The following is a 16,222-nucleotide window of genomic DNA, read 5'->3' as shown; positions in this document are numbered from 1 at the left end:
CTTAGCTCAGCTTGCTTCCTGGAACAATATTACATTTCTTTTGTAAATCTCATATATACGTTCTCATGCACAGACTCTCTCTCTAAAACCAACAGACCACAGACATCTATTTTCTTTTGTTTTTTTATAACCCTTAATTTCTTGTCCTAATGAAATGTGCCTGGAATGAACTAAACTGCTGGTTTCATTGAAACTTAGCAATTTGAACAGATGCATATTGCCTAGATATATGCATTTCAGGTTTTGAAAACACGTAACTTGTTAAAAAATGCAATGTAAAATCTAAATTAGATGTATTATAAAATCATATAATTCAGCTTTCTAAAGTTGCAAAATCTCCTCTCCGCTAGATTCATTTAAAAACTGGGTAACTTGGAAACTCTACTGATTCAGACTGCTTTAATTTTGTTAAACATTTTTAAACAAGAAAATTAGAAAAGTAATGAAGACTTATTGCAAAATATTTAACAAATAGAGAAAAGTATAAAGGTGAAAACAAAGCCAACTTCAAACTTAGGCATAAACCTGTCCTGAGCCTCTATTCCAATGAAGTTTAGGAGTAAAATGATACTCCTAAAAGTGATAAATTCTAGAATTTCCCAGTCATCTCACCAAACCTGGAGCCTCATAGCGACAGTCACTGTCACAAGATTTGTCCGTCTCCATGGAAGAGGGCAATGACTTTTCAAGCTCTGTTATAAGTTCAAAGCCAAAACCACTCTGCTGGTTTGAATGTTTCATAACTGTTCCTTCTTGTGTACAGAAATTACTCTTTTCTAGAAGGGCCACATTCTGAGTTCATCCAAATGTATTAAATTAATGTCTTGATGAAGTAATTGAAATTGACTGTAAAAAGAGGAAATTTTATTCTAACTGGAACAGCCTGCTAGGATCAATGATTTTAAGTCATGACACTTATCTTGATTGGTCATACACATGATTTATCAGTTCGCTTCCACTTAAATCTAACCTCTAGAGTGCTGGTAAAATTTTATACTTTATGACACAAGCCTCATGTTGCTTTTTCCAGGAAAACAAAACAACAACAACAAAAAAAACAAAACTAAGTCACTTTCCTGCTGAAAAATCACTCAATGTGGAAAACTTGGCAGCCTGCCCTTTCTTTTGACTACTGGATCAACACTACATTATTTTAAAGGCAGTCATGCACACAAGCCAAGATGCTTTTGAATTTCATCTGATATTCATATAGCACGCAAGCCAGGGTGCTTCTGAATTTCATGTGATATTCACAGAATGCCGGTAGTCATATAACTAGCTACAGTGAGAACTTTGCTCCATTCAGTATGTTAAATTTTACATATATAAGAAAAGTTTGGGTTTGCCTGGATGTCAGCTGAAGCCAGGACAGGTAAGATGGTATCAGAGCATCTAGAAGGGCCTCCCCTTTTTCTCACCTCCCTCAACCAATTCCTCCCATCTCCCTGCATCAATCACTTTATTTTCTGACTTCCCTCCTGGGATAAGGATGAAATATTGTTGCTCCCATCTAAAAGCAATCTTTCCATTGACACTTGGTATTCCAATATTCTCCCTTTCCCAAGGATTTTGCTCCTAATATTATCTCCTCTCTTTCCTGAGTCACCAATTTCTCCTTTTATACTGGATCATGCCATCAGCTTTCACACACATTCTGGAGCTTCTCAAACTCTGTGGTTAAAGGACCAGTATTGTTGCTGTTGTTGTTTTAAATTTTAACCCATCACTGATGCCTTTTAAACATACAATAAAAATGAGTACTTGAGAAATGATCATCTGCTTGGATGTTTCCGCAATGCCAAACTGTCATAAAGGTTTCCTCTCAACTTGTATGCTTATCTCATTCTGTATTTTAACAAACATTTCACTGCTGGGCAGAGGGAGTGCAGTTTGAGTAGCCCTGCTCTGGACTAGTCTCCCACCTTTAAAAACGCTTTCCTTCACCTGCAAGCAAGCCCCAGGCTCCAGCCCTGTTTCTCTGATTCACTTAACAGCAAGACTTCTTGGAAAACCTGTCATTAGTTATCTCCTCCATCTCCTCACCCATATCTTTAGCTTCCTTCTTCTTCAACCCACTCCAACTGAGCTTCCTTCCCCACAACTCTACTGAAACCACTCATGCTAAGATTCCAAAAATCAATATATTGCTAAATCCAGGGCTTACGCTGAGCCAGCATATCCCGGTCCATCTCTACCTGGTACTAAAATAATGAAACTTTCAAGCCAGTTGGTAAATAGTCCCCCTTTCCCTTTTCTTTCTGTTCTCTCCCTAGATAGTATCACCAAATCCCACCTATCAGCTGAAAGTCTTAATCTCTCCCCTGAGCTTCAGACCAGCACACCCAACCTCCACTTGTGTGTTTGATAAATATCTCAAATGTAATATATGCCAAACAGAACTTGGATCCCCCTTCACCCTGGGGCTTCCCTATATCAATGACTGACTGACATCCAATTTGCTCAAGCAAAAAGTCAAAACCCAAGAATAACCTGATTCTTCAGTTTCCTCCATGTCCACATTAGCCCTGTGTAAACACTGTCAGCTGTACCTCCAAACACATCTCAATCCCTCTACTTTTCCCATTTTGGTTCTGGTTACCATTATCTCTTACTTGGGTTCTATCACCTTAGCCTCCAAACTGGTCTCCCTGTTTTCATACTTGCCACCTAGATTCTTTTCCATAGAGTAGTTTGAGAAATCGTACAAAAACATAAATCAGATTATACCTCTCTCCTGCTTAAAATCCTCCAACAGCTTCCCAAAATTCCTAGAATAAATCTCAAACTCAACCTGCCTGAAGGTCCTACCTGTCTCAGCCTCTACCTGCCCTTCCAAGTCCATCTGAGTTCATTGCTGTCCTTCTCCACTGTGATCTTGACTTGGAGCCTTTGTACTCACTGTTTCCTCTGCCCAGAGGGTTTGCTTATTTGTGGTTTGCCTCCTCCAGATGTAGGCTCCTTGACAGGAGAGTCTTAGTTATCTCTCCCCAGTCACCAAAGGAGTTTCTGACACAGCAGATGGTCAAGAGGTGAAACTAATAATTGGAAGATTATGACAGGGAGGCTGAATCCTATGAGATACACACATACCTGCACATGCATGCTCATGTACAATGGTTGTAGAAATACCTACTAGAAAATGTAGATATTCTTTAACATTTTCCTCTTAACTTAATAGATACTACTTAAATGTTATCATCTAAAACCACAGTAAATCACCTAAATTGAAAACCAAACCAAACCAAACCAAACCAAACAAAAAAACCAAAACCCAAAAATGTTAGGCCTTGTAGCACCACGTTCGAAGCCTGTGAAACTGTGAAATCTGAGAGAAAGGACTCCTGAACACTGGCTGCAGGACCCAGTCAGTCTCCTGGCCCCTAAGGTCAGAAGGCACTTGGCACCGCACTTTACTCTAGGGACATTGTAAAGACAATGCACCCCTCTAATTCCTTCCATGAACTATTTTCTCTTTTATGTTTCACTTTCTTGTTAGACTTTTCTTTCTTTCCTTATTTACGCCTACTCCAGAAAATAATGACCAAGATCTTACTCTGATTATATTAACTAACACTTTCTCATACCTTCAATTCAGATCTAGCTTTGATTTTTCTCCTCAGGCAATAATATTTCTGAGTTCTGAGTCTACTAACTGACTCCAACAGTGGGAAATGCAGCATAAAGCCCTTTCTTGGTTCTTTCTGATATTCTGCCTTTAAATACTCAATGAACCCTAGAAATCATTTTAATGGGAATCACTAAAACGAACAAACTCTCCACACTGAGGTCCATACTTCAGAACTATGAGTGCTGTAGTGCTTTTTGCTCGGTGATTTTTGTCAGTAGTAGGCTTTGGAAATATAAACTTGTTAAAAGGAGGAAAAAATGGAAACAAGCCTGTCTTTTCAAGGTCTTATGAGAGTTGCTTAGTTCTCTGCTTAAAATGATCTGCCACAGATCCTTCTAACAGGTCCAGTTAGTCTGTGAATGTAATGTGTTATATTTCCTTAAGAAACATGTGAATTCTTACTTGGCTTACCATACTTTATTTAAAGAGGCTGAGCTGGTACTATTCAGAGAATGAAGAGCTCAGTGACCTAAATCTTAGCTCTGCCCCCAATGCCTCTTCTGGCCTTAGTTTACATTACTTTTCCTTTCAAAGACCCAGATTTCTCAGCTTTCAAATTAAGAGGTTGGTACAAATCGGTATTCTCAGAATGTGGTTCATGAACCCCAGAGGGTCCCTGAGACCCTGCCATGGGGTCTAGGTACATGAGGCCAAAATTACCTTCATAATAATACAAAGATGTTAACTGCCTTTTCCACTGTGCTGGTCTCTACATTGATGGTGCTAGAACAATGGTGGGTAAAGCTGCTGGTGCTTTGGCATGATTGAAAGCAGTGGCACCAAACTGTATTAACAGTCATTGTATTTTTCATTGCTGTGAATCTGCAGTTAAAAATTATGAATTTTATTAAAACTTGAGTCTTTTGATATTCTGTATGACAAAATAGGAAGTATGCATAAAGTACTTAGAAGTTAGTAACAGAAAGCTGAAAAAGTCCAACTAAATCTTTAATTCATTCTGCAGAGATGAGAGGGAAGAAAGTGAGCATGTGAGTCAAATGTGACTGTTCAACAGTACGGAATACACTATGTGACACATATGTCACTAAAGAATATCTATGAAACTGAAAAATTCCGAAGAAACAAGATTCTTCTTAAAGGAATTTAATGTCTCCCACTTTGAGAGTACCTGACTTACCTATAACAGGTATCATCACAGTAGTTTTTGAATTTAAATGGTAAAAAAGTATCACCGACAATTGTGAAATAGGCTTTATTCACTTTTTTAGTATTAAGAATTCTCTTTCTGTAAAAAAAATCTTTAAAATCTTCACTGCTACTATAAGTAGTTAAGAAAAACATAAATTGAAAATAATTTTAATGAGTATTAAAAATATATAATAATAAAGTTCCATAAAAATATCAACAGGGAAGAATATGCATATACTTATGTAGGAAGATATTTTCCTTAACAGAATAAGAAGACATTTATAAGATTATACAATGGAATGGCATGGAGAGTAAAACCACAGTTAGTATTTTGCCCAAACATGATAAATCTTATTTTTGAGTTCAAACTGGCACTTTAATAACTATTTTTATAAGTATCACTATATATTTTATCTAAGATTATTTAGCTTTTTAAATATCTAATACATATGCATAGTTCCAAAAATCGAGAAGTGTAAAATATCTTCCTGTATACCACCTGTTCAGTCCCCTTCCCCACAAAGGCAACTGCTACATTCATGTCTTGTTAATCATTTTGGAGATTTTTTAATGCATATAAGCATTATTTAAACCATTTTACAATATTAAATTAACATTTAATACTGTAATATTTCATATTAATAACATTTTATTTAGTAATATTTTAAATTAATTGAATATATATTACCATTATGACTCAATATACTCAATAATATTAATATTTAACTAATTTAATATGTTTGGAGCTCTTTCTGTGGCTATACATACAGTTTTTCTTTGTTCTGTTTTATACCCTTGGAGGGCTCCACTGTATAGCTGTACCCAAATTTATTGAACTGGTCCACTACTGAAGAACATTTAGGTTGTTTCCAATCTTTTCCTATTAAGCAATGCTTTGAGCAATAACTCTGTACAAATGGCATTTTGCATGTAGGTAAGGATATCTCTGGGGTAAGTCTCTAGAAAGAAGAACTTTATAAAGAGAAGAGCTGAGTCAAACTATGTAAACATTTTGTATTTTTCATAGCTATTTTCAAATTGCTACCCCATAAATGCTATACCAATTTATAGAATGTAGGATAGCGTCTGTTTTCCCCACATCTTTGACAAAACCTTTTGGATTTCTGCCAATCTGACAAGTGAAAAGTGGTATCTCTATGTGGTTTTAATTCACATTTTTCTTTTTGTAGATGAGGTTGAGCATATTTTCTTATTTTTAAGAGTTACTTAGTTTCCTTTTTTGGTGAACTGTCTGTGAAATCCTTTGCTCATTTGTCTATCTGATTGTAGGTATTTTAAAAAAGAGATTTCCAGCAGTACCTTGTATATTTGTGACATTAACCTTTTGTGATACAAATTGTAAATATTTCCCCAATTTGTAATTTGCCTTTGGCTCTTATTATCAGTCTGAGGTGCTGAAGTTCAGGACTACTACAAATACATTTAAAAACCACATAAAATGTTCTTTCTTTCTCAATAAAAAGTACTGAATTAGGTGATCCAGATTAGGCCTGCACTTCACAATGTTATAGAAAATGGAAAAAGAGCTGGGGCATTTCTTTCTAGTCCCATCTCTCTTCCATACCTATGTTTATGTGTGTGCATATAAAAATAAAGCATGAAGTGGACATATGCCTTTTTTCACTTATTTTATTGTATTTCCCATTTAATAATCATGTAATGGCTGCATGATATTTTGCATTTAAATGCACCATACTGTAAATCATTCTTACCTACTCCTGGAAGTGTAGGTTTATTTTTAGTTTTTTACTAGTATATACAACACTACAATGAACAACTTTTTGGTTAAATCTTTGTTCACAGTCCTTAATTATTTATGTATAAAAATGACTAAAGTTAGAATTACTGGGTCAATTGGTCTGAGCGCTGAAATTCATGGCAGTACTGCAATGTTGCCCTATAGAAATGTTGCACCAATTCACAGTCCCACCAGGGGGACCAATTTCATACAATGCTTTACAGTGCTGTATTATTTAATATTTTCCAATTAATAGGTAATAAAGAGTATTTTATTATTAATTCATTTGGTATTTTAAAAATTATTTAATATATTTATTGGCCATTTATATTTCTTCTTCTGAGAATTATATGTTTTGTTCTTTGTCCATTTTTGAAAGCATGGGAAAAGTGATAACCATATAGTAGGTATCAATCCTTTGTCTACTTGATTTGTTGCCCTAATTATCTCTAGTTCGACTTCTAATTTTTGTGACATTTAAAAAGAAGTGAAAATGCGTAGGGTAAATCTATTTCTTCATTTACTATTGATCCTTCCCTATTCCAAGAATATGAATTCTCCTAAGTTTTTTTCTAGAACTTTTTGTTCCTTCAGTTTTATATTTAAATGTTTATTCTCTAGAATTTACTTTAGCAGAGTATGATGTTAGTGTCTATCATACTCTTTTTATATTTGTTTCGACACCATTTATGTAATAATTTAACTCTCCATATGGAAATGCAAAGCCTCATCAATTCCAACTTATGCTTGCTTTTTTCTGTTATTAGTCTAAATTTTAATTGTTTGTTGTTTTAAAGTACTAAATCTGGAATATATTCATTAATTCTCTTCTTTTTAAATTCATTAACTGACGAATGTTTTTTTCCTTCCTTCTGCTTTCTTTTGATGTACTTCTAGACTTTGTATTATATACCACTAAAACTATGCCTAAACCCATCCTGTACTTTCTTAATTGCTGTCCTTTATCAAAAAAGAACTTTTGAGATAAATGTTTAGTCCCTTGATTTTCTTTCTTTCTCTCTCTTTCCTTCCTCTTAATAATGAAAGCACGTAAGGCATTTTCTTCCGAGTAAGATGATGGCCTCATCTTGTCAGTTTTGCTACATGATATTCCCACAGTTATTTCTCAAAAGACCTATAAACATAGTTTGGATGTCCCTTTCATTCAAATGTTACTTAGAAAGTATTCTGAAAATGTTGGCTTTTAAAAGTGGTTAGCTTTTAAAAATTTTACTCTTGCTTAATTAATGTCTATTTTTATTGCACTGAGGTCTGAGAATGTAGCCTTTATAATTTCCTTCTACAATTAAAGAATTAAGTTTTTTTCTTAATCTTTCAACAACCAAACAGGAATAATTTTTATATTATCTTCAACTCTTTCCCCCTGGACACTGGGCTGGAAGATCTGATTACATATAAAAAATAGAGAATTAAAGGAAAATGTGCTAAAATTTCTATTAAAAAAGAAAAATATTACCTGAAACATATCCGTATCTTTATCATGTGTGTACTCCACCACCACAGTCTGATTCCTTGACAAAGTGTAGGATATACTGTGTTGACCTTTGCAGCTGATAGCCTAATAATAAAATTTAAGAAAATCCATTAAAATTACATTTCAACAACTTAACAATTCTGCCTGTAGTTATGAGCCACCACTCTACCAGCAAAGCCCAGCACAAGCCAGCATTTTCCACACAGTCAGGGTTTTTCCCTATGTTCTATTCCCTCAATCATGGACAAGCCAAGAGTCACAATTCTGGTTTTATCAAATATTCTGTCTTAAAGTGAACAGTATTTTACTTAAATCAAAGTTTATTTACCAGTTTGCAAGACTTGATTCAATCACTTAGAAAAACACACACTTTCTCCATATTACCTAAACTCAGTAACAGAATTTTTAGACTAATATAGTCATTTATTTCAAATTTTAAGATTTCACACAACAGATAAATCACATATTATTATTTTTCCTGGTGATAGAGATTATCAGCATAATAAAAGAATCACTGGTAAATCTGTCAATGTTCTAATTAAGATTTCAATATAATAATACACCATCCTAGCCAATGATAACCATATTTGTATTCTGTTCTACATCTCACTTAAATCTTGTATAAGCAACTAGTTATCTCAGATATTTATTAATAAATAAGGTAACTAGCAATTTTATTTTTTTCAAATTTTAGGCTAGAAAAAGCTAATATTCTTTTTCAAATAGCCTAGGAATAATACGATATCATTCTTATTTTGTCCACAGTGATATGTTTGAACAAAAAGTTGTGGTCACATACTTTTAATGTTTCTAAATTAACAAATAAATCGATATAAAGTGGACTCCAAATTATTTCAATTATATTCTATTCATTCTACTTTAACTTATCTTCATTTTTAATCTTTTACATTAAGTATAACAAAATTTTAATAAGCTTTTCTATTACACAATTATTGAATGAGGATACCGTATGAAGACCAAGAAAGCAACTAGAAGAAACTGGACACACACAGCATGTTAATGAAAATGTACTAAACATTTATATTTGACTAATGTAATTCCTTACAGCAATAAACAGTAAAACATTCCAATTCAACTTTGAAGTTAGCCTGGTTAATCTCATGGTTATTTAATAATCTGCCCTGAGGAATTTCATGATTGAGCTGATGTTTTATTTTATGTGCTTCATTAAGATAATACTTCTTTAACATGGTCAGGAATCTAAAAAATACTTCTTAAAGTACTCAACACTACTAACAGACATCATCTTAATTTTCACTGATTTGAGTCAGATAAATTCACTGACAGTGACTGTTTTTGAAAGCCAAATTTATAAAGAACTATTTTCAATTTAAGTGGATGTAATCTTTGTGTTAATTAACTTTTGTGGTAATCATTTCACAATGTGTATATATATATCAAATCATCATGTTGTACACCTTCAATATATACAATTTTTGTCAATTATACCTCAATAAAACTGAAAAACAATTTGTAAAAAGTAGATGTTTATCTTAACAGTCAGTGAAAAAACCTACTTTAAGAAAAATAATTTATTAAACTCAAACTTATAAAACTAACAATCAGGAGGTGATTATAAAATAAGTTATTTTGGGTTTCCTATAAAGTATCTATTGCATTTTAAATAGATTCAATTTACAAATATATCAACACAACTTTCAAGGCATATACATATTGCATAAAATGTCTATAGTGTACACATGATCTGTAAAACAAGGAGTTAACAAGTACAATAATGGGAAATACTTTTAAAGGTTATACATTTTTGTACAATGGCACCTGCTTAAGTATGGTGTTTCTCAAACTTCCACTCCATTTGCCTGAATTGGAAGGGTTACCTGAACCTGGAGATATCTGCGGAGCAGCCCTCAAATGGAGTTTCTCATCCTTAAAACAGCTTACCTTAAATTATAAATTTTGTTTTTTATTCCCTAACACATTTGCTAGTTTTAACATTTAAGTATTTCTCCCAAATTCGCTGGGAAGTCATTGTCTCATGAAGACTCACTCTGGTCACCTGAGGCCTAGCACAGCCGTGGACAGGGTGCTTTAGAGTAGTGGTCTCCAACCTTTTTGCACCAGGGACTGGTTTTGTGGAAGATAATTTTTCCATGGACTGGATGGGGGGGATGGTTTGGGGATGATTCAAGCACATTACATTCATTGTATACTTTATTTCTATTATTACATTGTAATATGTAAATAATTATACAACTCACCATAATGTAGCATCAGTGGGAGCCCTGAGCTTGTTTTCCTGCAACTAGATGGTCCCATCTGAGGGTGATGGAGACACTGACGGATCATCAGGCATTAGATTCTCATTAGGAACACGCAAACTAGATCCCTCACACACACAGTTCACAATAGGGTTTGTGCTCCTATGACAATCTAATGCCACCACTGATCTGGCAGAAGACAGAGTTCAACCCATAATGCAAGCAATGGGGAGCGGCTGTAAATACAGATGAAGCTTCCCTTGTTCACCTGCTGCTCACCTCCTGCTGTGCGGCCCAGTTCCAAACAGGCCACAGACCACTACCTTGGGGTTTGGAGATTTCTGCCCTAGAGACACTTCCTCGCCACTTTAGAAAACACCAGAAACAGCCATTTTATAGGCTGCAAGTTGTTATTGGACACAAATTATTGTAAGGTGTTTCATTATAAAAATATTCTTGTGACCCAAACTAAAAAACTATGTAGCACATGAAAAAGGGTATTTACAGCGAAAGCATCACATTACCTGGAAACTGCCCACAGCAAAGGGGAGTCTTACCCAAGCGCCCAAAACGGAAAGAAAACACTGATGTAGGATGCCTTGAATGTTGAGCCCATTTAAAGAAAATGTATGATATCAGACTTCTGCCATTTTTGTACGTTGCTTAAGGCAAATGGCCAGGGTTAGGAAAGGGGAGTGCTTTTAGGTTAGGAAAACGCCTTTTCTGTGTCTTTTAGATTAAAAAACTACTAGCCAAGGGCTGTGATTTGGAGGCCTTGGAATCTGGGGAAGGTAGGAAAGTGGGAAAAGAGACTGCAGGCAGAAACAAATCCCATGAAGGTGGGGAGTGGCTCCAGGGCAGCAGGTGAGGCACACCCTGCAGCATGGGTGGCTGAGGAACTTCGGAACTAGCATGATAGTCACCTCGAAGTCACTTCCAGTTCTGGCAAGGATTTCCCTCTGGTAATGCTAAGCCAAGAGAAGAGTGCTGCCCCTACAAAGGCCCGGAGTACTGGTGCCCTGGGGTCCAACAGGCTGTACCTATGGAAAGCAGAAACGTGGGTTGGGCTGGCCTGAAAAGATGAGACTGAAGCCAGGACTGGGATTTGGTGGCAGTAAAAACCAGGGCGCCTAAGGCCACCATAAGGATCATCGTCAATAAATGAGGAAGTGTGGACTTCCTTCAATTACACGAATTAGGGCTCACATGACCTTGTTTCCATGTATTATAAGTCTAAAATAGAGTCAGATTTAGGTGATTGGGGGAAGTTAAAGAAGAGTTTAAGCCTGAGATAAATTTTCACTTTCCTTCTTGGGTCATGTCTTTTGGAAAAGTCTGCAAGTACATACGGCATTGAACTTTTTGTTAGAAGTATCAATTGTTCAACAATATTTTTTAACATTTAAAATATGACTTTCAGAAATAGAGTTTCTAGTAAATGACAGATTCACTGACTTGAGCCAAACATTTCCAGTATTTTGGAAATAAAAGTTTCTCCAGGGCCCTAAGTTGTTTTGGAATCTATTTCCAAAATATCAGAAAGGAGAGCAGGTAGGGCCTTTTCTTGGCATTCACTATAACTTAGTTCAAACACAATTACTGTAACATAATGCTGTGACCTTACTACATCAACACAAATTTAGAAAGCTCTTTAACATCGTAAAGAAAACCAGCTCAAGCAGCTTGCTGTGTACACCAGGGGTCCCCAACCCCTGGGCCACAGGCTGCTATCAGTCTGTGGCCTGTTAGGAACCAGGGCACACAGCAGGAGGTGAGTGGTGGGAGAGCAAGCGAAGTTTCATCTGTATTTACAGCTGCTCCCCATTGCTATCATTGCCACCTGAGCTCCTCCTGTCAGATCAGCAGCGGCATTAAGTTCTCATAGGAGTGTGAACCCTATTGTGAACTGCGCATGTGAGGGATCTAGATTGTGCGCTCCTTATGAGAATCTAATGCCTGATGATCTGTTACTGTCTCCCATCATCCCCAGATGGGACTCTCTAGTTGCTGGAAAAAAAACTCAGGGCTCCTACTGATTCTACATTATGGTGAATTGTATAATTATTTAGTTATATATTACAATGTAATAATAATAGAAATACAGTACACAACAAATGTAACGTGCTTGAATCATCCCAAAACCATGTGCCTCCCCGGTCTGTGGAGAAATTGTTTTTCACAAAACTGGTCCCTGGTGCCAAAATGGTTGGGGACTGCTGGTGTAGACAATAATGATTTCCTATATTCACTTCTCTATTGGGCAGCTGTGATGAGAAGGCAGGTCGCCAACTCTGTTCTCATAACACTGCATGTGCCTCGAACGCATGTTCAGTCTTATTTATTTTTCCACCCCAGCATCAAGAGTGTGGCAGGCATTCAATGAATGTCAAATGAATGGAATGAATGAATGAATGAATGAATCAACTGCTACAGATACAAGATGAGATTTAGAGTTTCTTTCTTCAGGTCTTCCCCTCACCTTCCCTACTTCTCACTAGCAAAGGTACCAGTAGTGACACTCTCAGCTCAAACGTTTTGAGTCTATAAAAACTTTATTACAGTATAAATGTTACTAGGTTAAAATATAACTGGGCAATCACAGATAAACAGATTAAAGAATTTCAGCTTTATCCAGCTGAAGAAATTAAGCCTTACTTTGCAATCCCAGATGCCCAGACCAGATGTGAGTCAAGGTATTTTCTTCTCAGCTGAGGATATGTATTTTCTTACTGCTATGCTGCTTGTGTCACAGGCTCAGCTCTGCCAGCCTTTGCCATTCAGGGATGAGAACAGTTAGAACTGGCTGTCCTGCTTCAACTTACACCTCAAAACTAATGTCAGGGAATTCTGTGAGTCTCCAGACTCTAAAACAAACATGGTTCATATGTCTAGAGAATTTTCTTCCTCTTATAAACTCATATACACACGTAAAGGCACTTATATAATATGTAATGATAACAGAAGGCAATGTTGCAGGATAAACAATGGGTAACATGATTTAATGGCAGCCAAAGAATTTTCATCCAAATTTTAAAGTATGAGGGAAATAATTAAATCTTTTATTTGTTAAGAAGCAGTGGTAGCTCTCAACCACAAAATGAAAGCCAATAGAGAAACTAACACGTATCCAGAAAATATTAGTTTATTATAGTTATGATTTAGCCCATTTAATTCAAGCTCTATAAGGCTGCTAAGTGAGCCTTTATCAACTGTGTGGAGACAGAAAATGGGATTTATCACTGTGGCAGACACCGTTGGTTGCCTACCTAATGTCCTTCTCCCTGCTGGCTGAGCTGGCTTCCTGCGAAAAAGCCTGACGACATCAATGCTAGCTCTCCCACTCTCCTCTGAGGCTAGCGCATGGAAATGTATCCACTCTCGGCCAGTGGGACTTAGGAGACATCTGGTGTGGAGCTCCTGGGGATGAGAGACACTGAGAGAGACTCCTTCCCTTCTTTGTCACTAAAATATGACATGTTTGGAGCTGAAGTAGACCACCTTGCAAGGTGAGAGGAAGGTCAAAAGACTCTCACAGAAGTTGGCTCAGAGCCCTGACATCTTTGAGATGCTGAATCAAACATGGAACTACCTGTCCCCAGACTTCTGGAATAAAAATCAGGGTTTTAGGCTGCTTTTGGTTAGGCATTTTGTCACTTGCAGTGTATAGCAACATTATATGGTTTGTTTCAAACATTTTCTCCTTCTGGGTTTCCTATTTCAGTCAATAGCACAACAGTCACTCACACTTAAAAGCTTCATGTCACCCCTGAGCCCTCTCTTGCCACTGTTGTTCACAAACAGTTAGCATTATTACCACCATAATTAATCCAATAGGGAGTCAAAGCTGGGCTGATTTCACTGTATTAAGGCAAAAATCAAATACAAAACAATGTGTAACATTTCACTTTTTCTCCTCAAATACAAAGTAGTTGTTGGGCAACCAGTAGCTACAAAACTGATTTATTCCTCAAAGGAATTTTATAATCAGCTTTTTTGCAGCCCTTAACTTTCTGTCCTGAAGATGCTTTTGTGCACTCTTCATATATCATCTGGCAGCTGGGCTGGCTTCAGTAGCTTGCTCAATGACCAAGAGAATGCCATGGATGTGACACATGGGACTTCTGATACTAGGTCAGGAAAGGCTTGCAGCTTCCATTTGCTGCTCTGGGGGTTCCCAGCTGTGGGCAAGAAGCCTGACTATGCACATGCCACTAGGCTCCAAGAAGCCAAAGCCACAGGGAGAGGGCCTGGAGAATGAAATGCCACATGGGGATAGGGAGGCCTGGGAGCACCAAGATACAGACATGTGCATGGAGAAGCCTCCGTGAGAGTGGATCCTCCAGCTCCAGCTGCCCCAGATGTGGACCAGAGACTGACTACTCAGCGGCGCCCTTCCCAGATTCCTGAACCACAAAATAATGAATAAAACAGAATGATTTTTGTGAAGTCACTAAATTCTGTGGTAGTTTTCCACACAACAAAAGACAACTGAAACAATGAGCTTACAAGGCCTACTGGTACCAGAGCACTTTTTAAAAAATCTTACGTGACTCATCACCCAAGACACTACGGTTATCTGTGTGTATGTCTTACCTACACCCAAGAGAACGGGATAGGTGTGTCTACCATGGCAGGCAGCAGTGTCTCTACACAGAGCAGGGTCTATGTTTCTAATGGAAGTGTTATGTGCTCCTGAATGTATGTTAAGAGGTTGTTTGTGTTTAAAGCCAATATGCATTTTTATTGTGATAATCTCTGGCTAGAAGACTGAGATGTGAAGAAAATTTTGTATTAATATTTAAAATGATTATAGACTACAAAAAGTATCTGTGAATCATTCAAAGTATTGCCAGAGAAGACAAAGGCCACCAAGTGTGTCACATGGACATTTTTGTAGTCCTTAATACATTTAGAGCAAGAATAGAGGGGACACTAGGAAGGCAGAAGAAGAAAATCACCATGTATGTTAGAAACTATGAAGCCGCTTTGCAAACTACATGTATGATGTATACCAAAGAGGTATGCCTTACTAGGTCTGCCTTTGTATACCAAGAGGTATGCCTTACTAGAGTCTGCCTCATTTAAGGGAATGCAGTATGCATGCATGTGTGTACGCATGCACGCACATACATGTGCATGCTCGCATCTGCATTTCAAATAAAATGAAATTCTTTTTCTTCAAAGGACACCTAATTTTTCTATTATGAAGTCTTTCTTAGTACCAAATGACTCAGGAGTTTAATACTCCTCTTGTCTAGACATCCCGGAAGTTGACTATTATAGAACTGCAGTTATTGTTCCTGGGCCACACAATAGTCTGGCTAAATCAAATGAATGTTTTTGAAATGAGCACACTCTGCATAGTCTTCTTTGTGTGTAGATATAATTAGGGTTGTTTCTGCCTCTCAAAAATAGAGGGCCAGAGACCTGGTGTGGCTTATATGCTGAAGCAACCTTTTCTAGATACCAAGCTGCTCTGAAGAGCTCTGCACCACATATCTGAATGTGGTGCTCCTCTCTGAGGCTGCTCACTGCACTTGCCTTTCAGGTCCCAGCAAAATGCCTGGGAAGAAAGAGTCCCTGGCGCTGGATGTGCTCTGGGCTGAGCACGCATCTCCTCACTCTGCCTGGGCTCACGCGATCTGCTATCTGTGAAGAAGTCAGAGGTTCTCTAACAGCCTGCCCAATGGGAGCAGGGCTAGGAAACGTCCTGAACGCTCTATTGGGACAGCTAGTGACCTCTTTGTCTTCCAGGTTCTACCAAGAAACGTATGCTTGTGTTCTCAACAGCCTTCTGAATGATGGCCACAACATGGCACTATTTAATACGGCATCATAGACTAAGTATCGGCTCCCCTGCCAATGATGATGTGTGTTTTAGGCAAATTTATTTTCAGCCACTTTAACTGTTAAATCTAATTGGTAATTCAATATTTCAGTCCATCATAAAA

The 16,222-nt window shown here is 37.1% G+C and overlaps 1 protein-coding gene across 1 annotated transcript in view; it reads right to left on the bottom strand.

The window, feature by feature from the left end:
- Window positions 1-16,222, bottom strand: part of PELI2 (pellino E3 ubiquitin protein ligase family member 2) — a 184,888-nt gene that overhangs the window by 13,584 nt on the left and 155,082 nt on the right. The window contains exon 3 of the mRNA XM_054447807.2: window positions 8,014-8,115. Coding sequence (XP_054303782.1) covers window positions 8,014-8,115 — 102 coding nt within the window. The remainder of the gene's footprint in view (window positions 1-8,013; window positions 8,116-16,222) is intronic.

This window comes from Pongo pygmaeus, chromosome 15 (assembly GCF_028885625.2).
Source record: "Pongo pygmaeus isolate AG05252 chromosome 15, NHGRI_mPonPyg2-v2.0_pri, whole genome shotgun sequence".
Classification (NCBI taxonomy): Eukaryota; Metazoa; Chordata; class Mammalia; order Primates; family Hominidae; genus Pongo; species Pongo pygmaeus.
The sequence above is the reverse complement of the archived record's forward strand: the minus strand, read 5'-3'. Positions and strand labels throughout refer to the sequence as shown.